This window comes from Pelophylax lessonae, assembly GCF_965119305.1.
Source record: "Pelophylax lessonae genome assembly, chromosome: 10".
Classification (NCBI taxonomy): domain Eukaryota; kingdom Metazoa; phylum Chordata; class Amphibia; order Anura; family Ranidae; genus Pelophylax; species Pelophylax lessonae.
Window position 1 is genome coordinate 174,398,626 of NC_138777.1, and position 15,052 is coordinate 174,413,677.

A 15,052-nucleotide genomic window follows, 5' to 3' on the forward strand; every position below is an offset into this window, starting at 1 on the left:
GAAAAAATGGGTGGAACTCTGCTTTAGTTATGAGTGTTGCACATAGCAAGGCCATGTTACCACAGGAGAGAACAGCAACATTAGCCATAACCTGCTTGCACAGGCAGATGTGGCCTAGCAATAACGAAATGATCTGGCGAGGTTTGGAGTAGGTGGTAGTAATCTGGTGTGGGAATGCAGACATCCAAACTAGGTTAAGCATGGCTATGGTCAGTGAGTAAACACTGAGACATGCCTTAGTTAACCTAAAGTAATCTGAGGGCATCAAAATAATCTCCACGTCAGCAAAAGCACCAAATGCCACTCTTGCACGATATGTGTAATATCTCAGTCCTGTGGGGCATTGGTGGCTAACTTGTTGTTGGACAAATGATGTTTAGCTCTTTCGAGAGGTCACTCGAGTTCCTTGCTGAACGAAAATAAAATAAAAGTAACCATTATAAAGTATTGATATCTCTGGAACCTAAACTGCAGGATGCGCCATTTTTTGCAAAAGCAATTAGAGAACCGTGACATAGAAATTTGCATCCAAATCACATTATGTGATTATCTCATTTTTGTCCGTTAAATACGGAGTCTGTGGGAATTGAGATGTGAGATTGTGAGGCTCCTCTGGGATTGCACACTGCTGCTGTAGTATTTTACTGTGAATGGGCTTCAAGACTGCTGGGGTGTAAAGATGGATTTTCTGCAGACACCGAGACTGTGCGTCCACTGGGATCTGACTCTTGCTTTTCTAATTGGGCTGCAGGCTGTCAGTGATATGTTGCTTTTTTGTAGATTTTGCTACATGTTTAATCATGACTCATTTTTGTTCCTCTCCATTCTCCCCCCCCCCCCCCCCATTCCACACCGAAGTCTCTCCTTTCTTCTTTTCTGTTCATCACACATCACTCTCAACACCACGTAGCCTGGGGACCAAAATTCTTGGGGTAATTCCAGCATTCAGATCAGATTCAAATTCCAAAAGCTGCCCCATAAAATTTAGGTTAGGAGATATAATTGGGCGCTTCCCCTTGACAAACTTGTATGCATCTCCCACAGTCATCAGAGTGTGCTTCATTAAGTAGGCGATGACCACAGTCGCAGATCGAGAGACCCCAGCCTGGCAGTGGATCAGCACTCCTTTGCCTTCCTGCTGAGCCTCTTCTACAAGAGATAAGAAGAGATGATTGAGAAACATCTATAGAATGCATTCTCATGTGCTGAAAAAGCTGACAGGGAGAGAGAGCAGAGAGATGACGTCATTAGTCTGTCGCTGTTCCTATACTGTCCAGTCATAGGCTAGGAAAAGGACAGTAACCTAGCTTTGTTGGTTAACCTGCAGCAAAGAAAATTCAGGTCGCCAAATTAACAGTGATGTGTGCACAGTAAATCTTAGGACTGAACAGACAGACATAACAGGAAATACAAATTCTATCACAGGTGAAACAGCTTAAAGTGTAACTCCACTTTTGTTGAGAAGAAAAACATTCCCCTCTGGGGGATCTATGTACATTACAAGGATTCTAACAAACTTAGTTGCAGATTCCTACCTTTTGTTATTCTAAAGGAATCCCTGTTTGTTCCTCAGTGCCCCTGTGCTATGTGGGTCTAAAGGGAGTGGTTTTATAATTATCAATCAGCTGTGGCGCCTGCAGAGCACTAATGAGGAAATCTGCTGGGTCTGCATCCCTTTAGACGTGTTTCTGTTGGGAGTATCTCCTTTGTATGCTCCTTTGTGCACTGGTCCAAATAATTTGGTGAAGGGGGGATGATGGTGTGGGGTTGTTTTTCAGGGGTTGGGCTGGGCCCCTTAGTTCCAGTGAAGGGAACTCTTAGGCTACGTTCACATGTTAGCATAGCGGACCGCGGCAGCATCACCGCGGTTCTGCCCGCGATCCGGAAATCATTGCAAAACGCGGGGCGCCTGTGCGTTGCCATTGATTTGCAATGGCACCCCAAACACTGTGCGATGTTGCCGCAATTTCCTCATCCGCGTTAACATCGCGCAAACAAAATCGCAGGTCGCATGACGCTCAAAAAAGGTACAAGAGCTTCTTTGGGGTGTCATGCGACCTGCGATTTTGTTTGCGCGATGTTACCGCGATTCGGCAGGCGGAAATCGTGGCAACATCGCACAGCGTTTGGGGTGCCATTGCAAATCAGCGGCAACACACATGCGTCCCGCGATTTGCAATGATTTCTGGGTCCGCTACGCTAACATGTAAACGTAGCCTTAAGGCAGCAGTATACCAAGACACACTCCTAAACCTTGTGGACAGCCTTCCCAGAAGAGTTGAAGCTGGTATATCTGCAAAGGTGGGCCAACTCAATATTGAACCCTATGGACTAAGACTGGGATGCCATTAAAGTTCATGTGCGTGTAAAGGCAGGTGTGCCAATACCTCTGACAACATAGTGTATCTTTTGGGAAATGTATATATAGTATATAAATAGTATATAAAGAGAAAGAAGAAGGGTGTTGACTTACTAAAACTGAAGAGTGCAAAATCGGGTACAGCTCTGCAAAGCAATCAGCTTCCAGATTTTTCTGTTAGCGCTTAAATGAGCAAGCTAAAGTTAGAAACTCATTGGCTTCCATGCACAGCTGCACCAGATTTTGCACTCTACGGTTCTACAATGTAAAATTTTCATCCCTCAATGACCGATAAGAAATTTGCTAACATTTTTTCTTAGGGCATTTTACTTACCAATAAATTCAAAGGCTTCCTCAAAGTATTGACGCAGGTCCTGCTTGCTGTTATCAGTAGCTGGTAGTCTCTTGTACCTCAAGGCCCCAGAGTCAGCATGGTACAATGGCAGATGAGTTGTGACGTTCAACACATGCCCTATATTTAGGGTAATCATGCAGGCTAGGTCTTGGGCATCCTTCTCATTCCCCAGGAACAAAAAAGGCAAGATGAGGCTAAGCTCAGCTTTCTCAAGGTCAGGAGATAGTGGCACAAGAGGAGACACCTCCATTGGCAGAACACAATCATCAGCCGGGGCATCATTCAAAGCTAGAAAAAAAAAAAATCTGTGTTATACATATATTGTACATTGAATGCAACAGGTGCAAAGCAATTTATCATTTGCAGTTGAAGATACTAATTTATTTGAGACAATTATCAAACAGTATGAGGATATAATTGTGTCTTATGCATGCTTGGTTTCCTAAGATTATTTCTAGCGATCTAGATAAAAAATTTTCATTAGCTAGACTGAAACAGCTAATAGTATAAAAATATTTCTTACAAGTGACCTTGAAAATCCATCAAATCCTCAAATACGTTTCTCAAGCTGTTGAGTTTTTATTACACATGTATTTATGGACTTCATTAGGTTCTCTTGTATAAAAACTGTTTTTAAATGTAGAGAAATGAGAAATCATACCGGGAATGAGAAATTATAATGGTTGATTCAACTAACTTTAGCATCCTCACAGCATAACTAGTCTTGTGTTTAGGGGAAACAATTATATCTTCATTTAAGGACCATTGCACATTACAAAATTGTTCTTTCTTTTTGGGATGCATGTTACCAGGCAGAGCAGGAGTTTGCTGTGCTGCAATTTAGGCACCAAAATGTCTTTTTGCAGAATGTGGTAAAAAAATGGCATGGGGTAAAGTGAACATTAGGTAAGTATTCAGGTGAAAGTTAAGTATCATTTAATATTTCCAGTGACAATTTAATTTTTGAGATCAAAGAAAACCTTTACCGAGAGGAGTATGGAAGCTGCAATTGCTGAAAATGGTAGCTGACTGTGATGTAAAGATTGCGTGGTTACTCTGACTTAACCACTTCCGTACAGAACAGTTACACCCCCTTCCTGCCCAGACCAATTTTCAGCTTTCAGCACTCTCACACTTTGAATGATAATTACTCAGTCATACAACGCTGTACCCAATCAAATTTTTTTTATTTTTTTTTCACACAAATAGAGCTTTCTTTTAGTAGTATTTAATCACCACTAGTTTTTTTTATTTTTTTGCGATAAGTGAAAAAAGAGCGAACATTTTGAAAAAAACACATTTTGTTTTAGTTTCTATTATAAAATTTTGCAAATAAGTAATTTTTTTCATAAATTTGGGCCAAAATTTATACTTCTACATATCTTTGGTAAAAATAACCCAAATTAGTGGGTATTATTTAGTCTGTGTGAAGGTATAGGGTCTACAAGCTATGGTGCCAATCATTGAAAATTGATCACACCTGATGTACTGACGGCCTATCTCATTTCTTGAGGCCCTGAAATGTCAGGACGGTACAAATACCCCCCAAATGACCCCTTTTTGGAAAGTAGACATTCCAGGGTATTTAGTAAGAGGCATGGTGAGTTTTTTGAAGTTGTAATTCTTTCCCACAATTCTTGGAAAAATGAAGAAATATATATATATATTTTTTTTTACTCGTCACTAGCCCATCAAAGTACCTGAGTACCTGTCACCAGCCCATCAGAGTACCCGAGTACCTGTCATCAGAGTACCTGATGGGCTGTTGACAGGTACTCGGGTACTCTGATGGGCTGGTGACAGGTACTCAGGTACTTTGATGGGCTAGTGACAGGTACTTTGATGGGCTAGTGACAGGTCCTCTTTATTGGGGGGGGGGCAATCAGTGTGTTTTGGGGTGCACTGTAATCGGTAACTAGCTGCTACCACAATCTCCTCCTCACACAGGATCAGTGAACAGCTAGTTACCGTGTTCTCTGTTGACATTCTGTGACCGGTTGTGATTAACAGCCGGTCACGTGGTAAAAAGCCAATTTCATTGGCTCTTTACCTAGATCTGTCCGAGGGACGAGCCTCGTGGCCCGATCGCCGCGCTGCGTGCCCCCCGGGGCGCGCATTGAGGAGAGAACGAGTGGCTCGCGCTGGAGCCGCTCATGTGATTGGCTGTGATTGACACAGCCAATCACGTGGTAAACAGCCAATTTCATTGGCTGTTTACCTAGATCAGGAATGGGCTATGTCCGAGGGACGAGCCTCATCCCTAATCGCCTGCGCTGCATGCCCTCGGTGGCGCACAGTAGCGGCGAGAGCGGGCGGACGTCATATGACAGCCGCCCGGATCAACAAACACTTCCTGCTGCCGTCATTTTATTATGGCGCAGTATGAAAGTGGTTAAAGGAGAAGTGTGGAAAAACAAAGAAAATAAATATACATACTTACCTCCTTGCTGTGGCTTCAGTGTGATGCAGCTGTCCCCCAGTAGCTCTAAACCCGAGAACTGAGTGATCACATGACTGATGATTGCTCAGTTCTTTGTCTGCTCTGAGCAGAGAGCAGTGACTGTCAGTCACTGCTCTCTGTTCTGCCCCTCCAGCGGTCAATGGAGAGGGGAAGGAGTGTCAGGCTCTGGCATGTTGCGAACCTGAGCCAGCTGCCGGTCAGGCATCTGGTAGGATCCTGACATGAATGTTGGGATCCTTCCAGAGCCTGGAGTGACTCTGTGATGTCAGTCAACAGTGGGATTTAGCCTGCTTTAGCCATATTTCTCTTATAATTACTTTTTCAGTCAGTGACCTGAAACATACATGCATCCAGTGAAGTTAAAGTGAATTCAGAAGCCCTGATTTGCATACTGGTACATGCCAGTGACTACAGAATTATTGACACGTGACAGCCAGGCAACTAGCATTCTCAGAAGAAGAGGTCAGCAAATGACAGCTCCCACATTTCTCTCAGCTCTCTACACAGGTTCCTTAAGGGGTTAACTAATGTAAACCCAAAACTATTTTTGGATAGAATGGGGAAGGGTGAGAATCTCTGTCAGGTTTCATTGCTGTCTGTTTCCCTTCTTTAATTTTTTTAACCTCACTATTGGTCCTGGTGACCACTTTCTCCTGTACAGAAACTGATGGTAAATCCAACATTTTTAAGTTGTCCCAAAAACAGGAGGGTATAACTTCAAATGGAAACACACATTGTGGTGACCTCTGTCCAAGAATGGAAATCCCCTCTCTTTGAAGAGATCTCCTCTGCTCTGTCTCTGGGGCAGAAAATACAGAAAAATGTTCCTGCGGGGACACAGATGGCAAAAAAAGCAAAAAAACAGTAGGCTTTATAACAATTCACCACTATGTTCAACACTAAAATGGTAAAATATAGACCTATCTTTAGTCTTGATCTTACCTAAGACTAAGGTCAACAACACAGGGACAGGACCATAAACTAGAAGGAAAAAAGTTCAAAACTAACCCTAGAAAGTATTATTTTGATGAAAGAATAGTTGATGCTTGGAATAGGCTTACAGGAAAGGTAGTGAGTCAGTCAACGGCGATTAGATTCAAGCATACTTGGGAAAATTATAGATCTATACGCAAGACAAAAAAAGTAAAAAAAATGGGGCAGACTCGGACCACATAAGTCTTCTTTCTGCCATCACTCTTCCGTATTTCTATGTCTAAAGCCCTGTACGCATAGGCCGACTGGCCCGTGTGTACTGCAGCTGGTCGGACAGAGGGTGGTCTAAGGGTCACTACACAAAAAGAGTCTGCCAACCGTCTCCCGATCAGCGATCTCAGCCAATAGTTGAGTGTGCTGACCCGAGTGTTCTGGAGGGGGCATCCCCCTGTCGGAACACAATAGCAGAGCATCGCTGTACTAACATCAGATTGTACATACTGCGGCTCTGACCTGTGCTGTCAGTTTTTTTCGCTCAGCCTGCTGAGTTGAATGAAAAATAAACTAACAGTGTGTACTAGGCTTTAGAATGAGAGATTAGGATGTTAACCACTTTAATACAGGGCACTTTCCTCCCTTCCTGCCCAGGCCAATTTTCCCCTTTTAGCGCTGTTGCATTTTGAAAGACAAATGCGCGGTCATGCAACACTGTACCTACACCAAATTTATGTCATTTTCCCCCCATAAATAGAGCTTTCTTTTGGTGGTATTTGATCACCTCTGGGTTTTTTCCTTTTTGCTAAACAAATAAAAAAAGAAGACTGAAAAGTTTGAAAAAAAAAAGTTTTTTTGTTTGTTATACAATTTTGTAAATAAATACGTTTTTTCCTGCACTGATGAGACTGCACTGACAGGCACTGATGAAGAGGCACTGATGGGGTGGCACTGATAGGCACTGATAGGTAGCACAGATATGCAGCATTGGTGGGCACTGATAGGCGGCATTGATGGGCACTGATAGTTGGCACTGATGGGCACTGATAGGTGGCACTTGTGGGCACTAATGGGCACTGATAGGCGGCACTGATGGGCGGCACTGATGGGCACTGACGGGCGGCACTGATGGGCACTAATGGGCACTGATAGGCGGCACTGGTGGGCAATAATGGGCACTTGTGGGCGACACTGAAATCTGGCAATTATGGGCACTTGTGGGCAGCACTGATAGGGAGGGCACTGGCGGGCAGCACTGATGGGGAGGGCAATGGGGGCTCCTTGAGCCCTGATTGCCATCCCTGGTGGCCATAGTGGGCATCCCTGGGGTCATAGTGGGCATCCCTGGGGTCATAGTGGGCATCCCTGGTGGTTCTAGTGGCATCCCCCCCCCGAGGGTCTGCACTGGTAATCAATGATCTGATTACCAGTGCCGACCCCCCCCCTCCCCTGTCAGGGGAGCCGCCGATCGGCGCTCCTTTACTCGTGCCTGTCAGGCACGAACTAAGGAAAGTCGATCAACGGCTGTTCCTGTTTACTATGTGACCAGCCGTGATTGGACACGGCTGATCACATGGTAAAGAGCCTCCGTCAGAGGCTCTTTACCGAGATCAGAGATGCAGGGTGTCAGGCTGACACCTCGCATCACCGATCGCCGCTCTGCGCGCCCCCGGGGGGGCGCCCAGAGCTGTATTATCCTGCCGCCGTCATATGACGTCCGGTCAGGATAATACAACCACATTCCCGCCGTCAATCTGTAATAGGGCGGTCGGGAAGTGGTTAACCACTTGCCGACCGCCGCACGACTATCTACGGCGGCGGTCAGCCCCTCACAGGCAAAGTGACGTAGGTCTACGTCGCTCGCCTGTGAGGGTTTAGGGAGCGAGCGCGCGCCGCCGGAGGCGCGCTCCCGCGTGGTCACGGACCCCCCCGCGCGTGTGACCGGCGGACCCGATCGCCGCCGGCCACTCTGCGATCGGCGGGGGAGAGGGAGAAAGTCAGGCAGCTTGTGTAAACAAGCTGCCTGTCATTCTCCTCTCTGTATGAGAGATGATCACATGGATCTACTATGTAGATCCATTGATCACTCTGCATACAGTTGAAGCCACAGCCAATCACAGTTAGAATCACGCCCCTAGGGACACACACAGCCCCTCCCTCTCAAATAAAGTTAACCCCTTCACTACCAGTGTATTTTTACAGTAACAGTGCATATATATAGCACTGATTACTGTAGAAATGTCACTGGTAACCCCAAAAGTGTCAAAAATGTCAGTCAAGGGTCCGATCTGTCCGCCACAATGTCGCAGTACCGCAAAAAAAATCGCAGATCGCCGCCATTACGCGTTAAAAAAAAAAACAACAAAAGTGACAAAAATCTTTCCCTTTGTTAGTAAACGCAATAACTTTTGCGCAAACCAATCAAAATACGCTTTTTGCGATTTTTTTTTACCAAACATAGGTAGCATAAAACAAATTGGCCGAAAATATTAAAAAATTTTGATTTTTACATTTTTTTTGGGGGAATTTCATATAAAAAAAAGGGAAAAATATTGCTATTTTTGCAAAATTTACGCTCTTTTTTTGTTTATAGCGCGTGATCAAAAAATCGCACAGGTGATCAAATACCGCCAAAAGAAAGCTCTGTTTGTGGGAAAAAAAGGACGCCAAATTCGTTTAGGTACAGCGTCGCACGACCGCGCAATTGTCCGTTAAAGTCACGCAGTGCCGAATCGCAAAATACCCTCTGGTCGTTTAGCAGCCAAATCCTCCGGGGCTTAAGTGGTTAAAGTGGAGTTCCAGCCTCAAAATGAAAATTTGACATCCGCTTGCTCTAAGTAACCTGAAAAAGAATTGTATAATCACAATTTTTATTTGCTTTACTTACCTTGTTTTTGAAGAAAATATACTTACCTTCCTTCCACTTCCTCCCTCTGCATCGCAGCCCGTGCCATCTCTTCCTGCTGGCATTGACTCCTGGGAGCTGAACGTCATCGCTCCCATGTGTCAATGCGCCTGCACCAGCCCTGCTCGTCACTTCCGGGGCAGGCGCGTCTTTCTCTGCTAAACAGCTTCTGGGCATGGATGACGTGCCTGCACCAGAAGTGACAAGCAGGGCCGGTGCAGGGCGTTCTGGGACTCCCGATGTCACCGAAGAGGACGATCTGGCTTCAGCTGCCCACACCTGAGATGGCAGCGCTGGATAAGACATTTTCAAGGTAAGTATTTCTTCTAAAAGGTAAGTGAACCCGGTTAAAGTTCAGAGGCTATCACTGCTGAAATGCACTAGCCCTGACTGTCCTGGGGTGTATTTTTATCGAAAATAAATTTTTGAGGCTGGAACTCCGCTTTAAGGTTGGGATGGAGGTTAAGGTTAAGTGTTAAGGAAGTGTTTATTATTTTATATATATTATTTTAGAGGATTTTTTATATATTATTTTAGAGGATTAGGATAAATTAAGTGATAAGTTTGTTAGTTTATGGTTTTGGTTTTATTATTTGTAAGAGGTATAGTATTAAGTGTAGGGATATGGCATAGGAGATTACATTAAAAATTCATGTTTTATCTTTGCACTGAAAAAAATGTCTAAATGCATGGTCCCGAAGCACCTAAGACCAATGCACAACTTTCAGACATGTGCTGTGTATGCTTTTAGATGCATGGTTATGTATTTAGCTATGACATCTATAGTCCATGTTCAAGGGTGCTTCTAACTCATTTACAACAGGAAAAATGCTATTATAATAGGAATCTGTCTGACCTCACTCCTCAGGGACACATTCATTTTCTCTGCAAGTGCCGCCATACAGACAATTCAGAACTAGCTGCATATTTGAGTCTGTGTGTCACAGAGCAAACATGTTTCTCTTATAAATCACAGTCACGTGCATATCGGCTGCCTTCCTGTTTACATGTTTGTTTTTGATGACCTGTCTTGTTGCTATTAGTACAGTTCATTGCCACCGTATGTTGCATCTAGAACTAGCATAGTCACATTCACTGAGTACATTGGGCCATCCCTGTATCTCAATTATGGTGCCTTTAACACGTGCCTCTTGTTTGGGACTTTTACCTGCCCTGTCGTAAGCCAACTTTTCATTCTATGAAGGATCCGTTTATATTTCAGTGATTAAAAAATGTTGTCAGGGTCTTTTATGCTCCATCACTCTTAGCTATGAGAACTTTTTGAGAATGTTGACCAAAGTTGAACATGCAATACACATGCGCAGGTGGTACCTAGAAATTCCACTGATTTAATTTTGTCACTAATTCCTGTGTTTTTTGTAAAAGTACAACTTTATCAGTAGAGAAATTCGCTATCATTTATAGAATAATTCTTACAAAATTGTATATCCAAATATTTGGCCATTAGTCTGATTGGTACATTCTTATTTTGATGGTCTTAAATAGGTTTTACTTTTTTGTCCCTGCATCTTCACTTGTTTTTCTTTTTTTTGTCACCTTCATCTTGTATGATTGCAGTAACTGTAATAACTGTTCTTAATTTAACAGATTAAAATTTCAAACTGGCATTACACAAGCGTCTTCGTTAGGCACAATACGGTCAAGTGTTTTGCAAATGTTGTCCTTAATGTCCACTAGCAGGTTATGTTTTCCATATAGTCTTTATGAAAAATACAAATGCTTAACTGCTTGGTACTTTATCCTACCCAATTAGCCATATAAAAAGGTATAATAAAGCTCTCTATTTTTCAAAAATTTTGATGGACCATGTAATCCTTTCATTGTGGTCTATTATTAAACTGTTACAGCTTTTGTTATCTGAGACTATTTCAAAGTTGGGTACAAATGGTCAGTGAATCTTATATGCAAGATATAAGGAAAAGTTTAATGTCAGGATGTATATTATTTGCCACACAGTGCATTTCCTATGAAATAATTTGCTCTCCTTTGTTTTTTAAAAAAAACATTGCACATTTTCATTTTAATTCCTGACACTCACCTCTGCCTGTTCCCCCTGAACTCTCTTTGTCCGTTAATGGCTCAAGAAGAAGGTACAGACTCTGAATCCTCCGGTTTGTCCCTTCAATTGGAGACAAAGGTGGTGGTGGTGTTGATGGTGGAGGAGGAGAACTGGGACGTGCTGGTTCATCTACCTCCAAACCCTCTAAACCTCTGGGGTCCAGTAGCAGGGGTGATCCCCCAAGCATTCCACCCCTTGTCCGTGACATAATTTTTCGAGCCAACTCATCTGGCCAAATAGCACGTACGCTGTAATCATCATCCTCATCATAGCTCACCCTTGAGCTCCCCATAAATTGTGGATCAAAAGTCACGATAGGGTCACAGCTACAGGAGGAACCCACAGATTTTCTTGGAGGACGTAGCAGGCGCCAGCAGCCTTTGCACCCACATTTTAAAGGGTGAAGTGCCCAACGGAAGCATGAAGGGGAGCGTGTAGATGGTGATGGAGGAGAACCCCTCCGACGAGAACAGGATTCCCGTGGCCAGCGGGGGGGTTGAAGCTGTGGAAGAGGTCCAGGTAAAGTGAGGTCAGCATGTGATGGTGCCCGGTGGGCAGGCTGCAAGCCTCTGACTTCAGGAGCCATACGCGTATGAGGTGCAACCCGCAAAGGAAGGGAGCGGGGACGAGGCAGGGGAGCAGAACGATCTTCTAGAGGAACAGGGGGCATAATGCTGTAAAGAAAAATAGGAATTACCAATTAATAACCATGTAATACAGGAGTCTAAACTACATCATTTTCCATTAAGAGTCTAAAATAATATGACTCATTTTAATAATGTCTTTTGGGTTGCCTTGCAAAGACTGACAAACAATACAGTACATAGCTACTGTTCATTTTAAAGTTAATTCACTTATTATAAGTAACAATACACTGGGTCTTTATTACACACATTGCATTCCTTATTGTTTGAGCAAAAAAGTGTGGATTTATGCATCTTGTCTTCATTTCCTCTGCTTTACATTTGATTTGCTGTGCTGCCTGTTTGCTGTTTGTGGTTCTGCAGTGGCTGCCTCTTTCAAACGTGAGCTCCATCTAATACGCAGAGATCACCTTCACATACTGCAGGGATTCTACGACACTGCTGCCTTGCAAAACACAATGTACAGGCCATATTCACCAAATACGCCACAGTACAAAAAAAAAAAGCCTGCTATCCAAAACTGATGTAACAAAAATGTTGCATTTAATATTGTAATGACTTGTATAATTTGCATAGGCATGCATATCCCCACAAGTATCACAGTATGTAATTGTACCGCTAGGATGCAGTGCATCAACTGTAATCTATGATCATTGAACATCGGGATAATAGTCACTACTTAGGATTAGAGGAATTTTTAATGCATGCTCAGCAATAAGAGTATTTAAAAATAGCGTTTGCTTAGAATTAAAAAAGATTAGCATGCACAATAAATGTATATATATATTTAAAATGATACTTTCTGTATTATACTTATTTCTTTTTTTGTAATGTAAAAACATGCAAGAATTTAAAAAAAATGATACATTAGTGATTGCATATAATTCCAAACAATTGTACCTTTGTCAGCTGTTCCCCTCCTCAGTTAATATGGATTCCTTAATAGTTGGCCTCATTTGTGCATGACTGACTCCTCAGTGTCAGTGCTTGTGCATGTCCTTTGTGTTTGAGCCTGTTGGCGTGTGTGTATATGTGTGTGTGTGTCTAGTGTGTGCAGAGGGTGACACTGAATGACGACTGCAAGCACCCTCCCTTCCTTACAGGATGACATCACCATCAGCCAATCAAAATTCGCCCACATTATCCAAACAGACAAACCAGCCCAAGCTAATTACTACCTTACACATTGTGCTGATTACAAGATAATACTATGTCTGACAAAGAGGAGATGAATACTGTTTGAGACACAGACTGACAGAGGAAACAGACGTTTGTTAAGTTACAAAAGAGATTTTTTTTTTTTTTATTGTATATAGAATTATTTTAAGCATTAATGCATGATTAACCTAAAAAGTATTACAATTATTACTCTGATTTCTATCAATTTTTTTAACTTTCGTTTAATAGGAAAAATTGTGGATAACGCATTGTACTGGATGTACAAGTGCTCATTCAGATGAATCAAAGCAAATAGAAATTTGCAGAGCGGATAGCACGCCATTTGCTGATTTCAGCAGATTTCTTCTTTCTCAAGGGGATTGTTCTGATAAATGAAGCATCTTCTGCACATGAATGGATCCACACACTGCAAAAAAAACACATATTTGGCATTAAAATAGCATTTCACTATGCAGGACATAGCAAGATTATACAGTTTTTTAAAAAAATGTAGTTAGCTGTTTTTAATCACGCATGTATATAATACATCTAAATGACAGATATTTTCTTCTTACAAAATAATAATTTCAATTCTATATATGCAGACATTTTAGAAAACAATTCTACATATGCAAGATTTTTTTTTTCTTTAAACATGTCAGCTATATAAAAAGTATGTAGTTATTGTAATTATATTTTTTGCACCCATGAACGCATATACGATTGTGTACGGGTTATTAGTACTGCTTTTTCGCTATACTTTAAAACACAAGTTTTTGAAAAGTGAAGAAAAAACATGAAAATGCATATTGTTTTGCACACAGCTGCCAATTAATATATATTAATAATTTTTCTCATACACAGCATGGGCATACTAAGATTTACATAGAACAATTGTAGTCTTAGCGATCAGCAATTGTAGCGATCCTTAAAGTGGAAGTAAACCCTAAAAAAAAAAGGAGAAAAAGAGAAAAAAAAACCTGTAAAGACAAAGGCATAATGAGCTAGTATGCATCGCATATTAGCTCATTATGAAATACTTACCTTAAAATGAAGCCCTCGCAGTGCCGACCGCTCAGCAACAGGGCGGCTGACATGTCCGGCCGCCCTGCTTCCTTGTTCGCGTCCTCCGGCCATCTGATTGGCCGCAGGCACGATCACATCACTGCGCATATGCGCGGAAGCCGCCGTTCATGGCACTGGGCTCTGAAGGAACGGCACGGGTGGCCGTATCTTCAGAGCGCATGTGCTGATGACGTCATCGGCTGCATACACGGTAAATATCTCCTAAACGGTGCATGTTTAGGAGATATTTATAGCACCTATAGGTAAGCCTTAATATAGGCTTACCTATAGGTAAATGTCAAAAAAAGTGGGTTCACAACCACTTTAAGGGTGTGCGCTGACATCTAAATAATTATAGGTGTATGTATACTTAGATTTATACCTCAAAAAACATTCTGCTACTCTTCCCGAGTGTGGAGATACCACATTTGTAAGACTTTTTGCAGTCTAGCCGCATAGAGATGCCTAAAATCCAAGGAATACCTTCAAGCTTTCACTGGGCATAAATTGGGCATATAATTTCATTACTACGTATCACCTGTTTGAAGGCCCTGGAGTGCCAGAACAGTAGAAACATCCACAAAATTAACATGTTTTTTTAAAACAGACACTCCAAGGTATTTTCTAAGAGGCATAAAGAATCTTTTGAAGATTTCCTTTTTCTGCCGCAATTTTTGGGAAAATGCGTAAAGAAAATTAAAATTACTTTTGTACACTAAGATGTCAATTTAATAGGATATTTCTCACAAACAGCATTGGCATAAATAGAATTAAAGTCCAAAACACATTCTGCTGCTCCTCCCAAGTATGGCGATACCACATATGTGAGATTTTTTCAGTGTTTGGACTGGTTATCTATCAGACATTGTATCTTGTGTATTGCAAAAATTAACCAACATTGTATCAAAAACATTGTGTCGCAATGATTGTCTCTGTATGAGTGGTCAAGCAACATAGCTTGGTGTAGTGACACCTTTAGCAGTCCCCCTACCAAGCCAAAGCAGCCTAGCCTACTGGAACATGCCTGCCCCCAGAACTACCATGTTCACTGTCCAAGAAGTACAGGAGGCTGAATAAAAGAGTTCCTGTGTTTTCCGA

At 42.3% G+C, this 15,052-nt stretch overlaps 1 protein-coding gene across 1 annotated transcript; it reads right to left on the reverse strand.

The window, feature by feature from the left end:
• Positions 1–838: 838 nt before the first annotated feature.
• Positions 839–12,779, reverse strand: LOC309565037 (uncharacterized protein). The gene is made up of 4 exons (XM_082269774.1): positions 12,632–12,779; positions 11,067–11,761; positions 2,694–3,002; positions 839–1,149 (listed from the first exon to the last, which is right to left on the reverse strand). Exons 2-4 carry the CDS (start codon positions 11,755–11,757, stop codon positions 884–886), a joined length of 1,266 nt encoding a protein of 421 aa, XP_082125900.1. The 5' UTR covers positions 11,758–11,761; positions 12,632–12,779; the 3' UTR covers positions 839–883.
• Between the last annotated feature and the right edge of the window lie 2,273 nt (positions 12,780–15,052).

Coding starts and splice junctions, on each gene's coding strand:
- LOC309565037 (XM_082269774.1), bottom strand. CDS start 11,757: ATGCCCCCTGTTCCTCTAGAAGATCGTTCTGCTCCCCTGCCTCGTCCC. Junction 3,003..11,066: donor TTCAGGGGGAACAGGCAGAG/GTGAGTGTCAGG, acceptor TTTTTTTTCTAG/CTTTGAATGATGCCCCGGCT. Junction 1,150..2,693: donor GGAAGCCTTTGAATTTATTG/GTAAGTAAAATG, acceptor TATCTCTTGTAG/AAGAGGCTCAGCAGGAAGGC.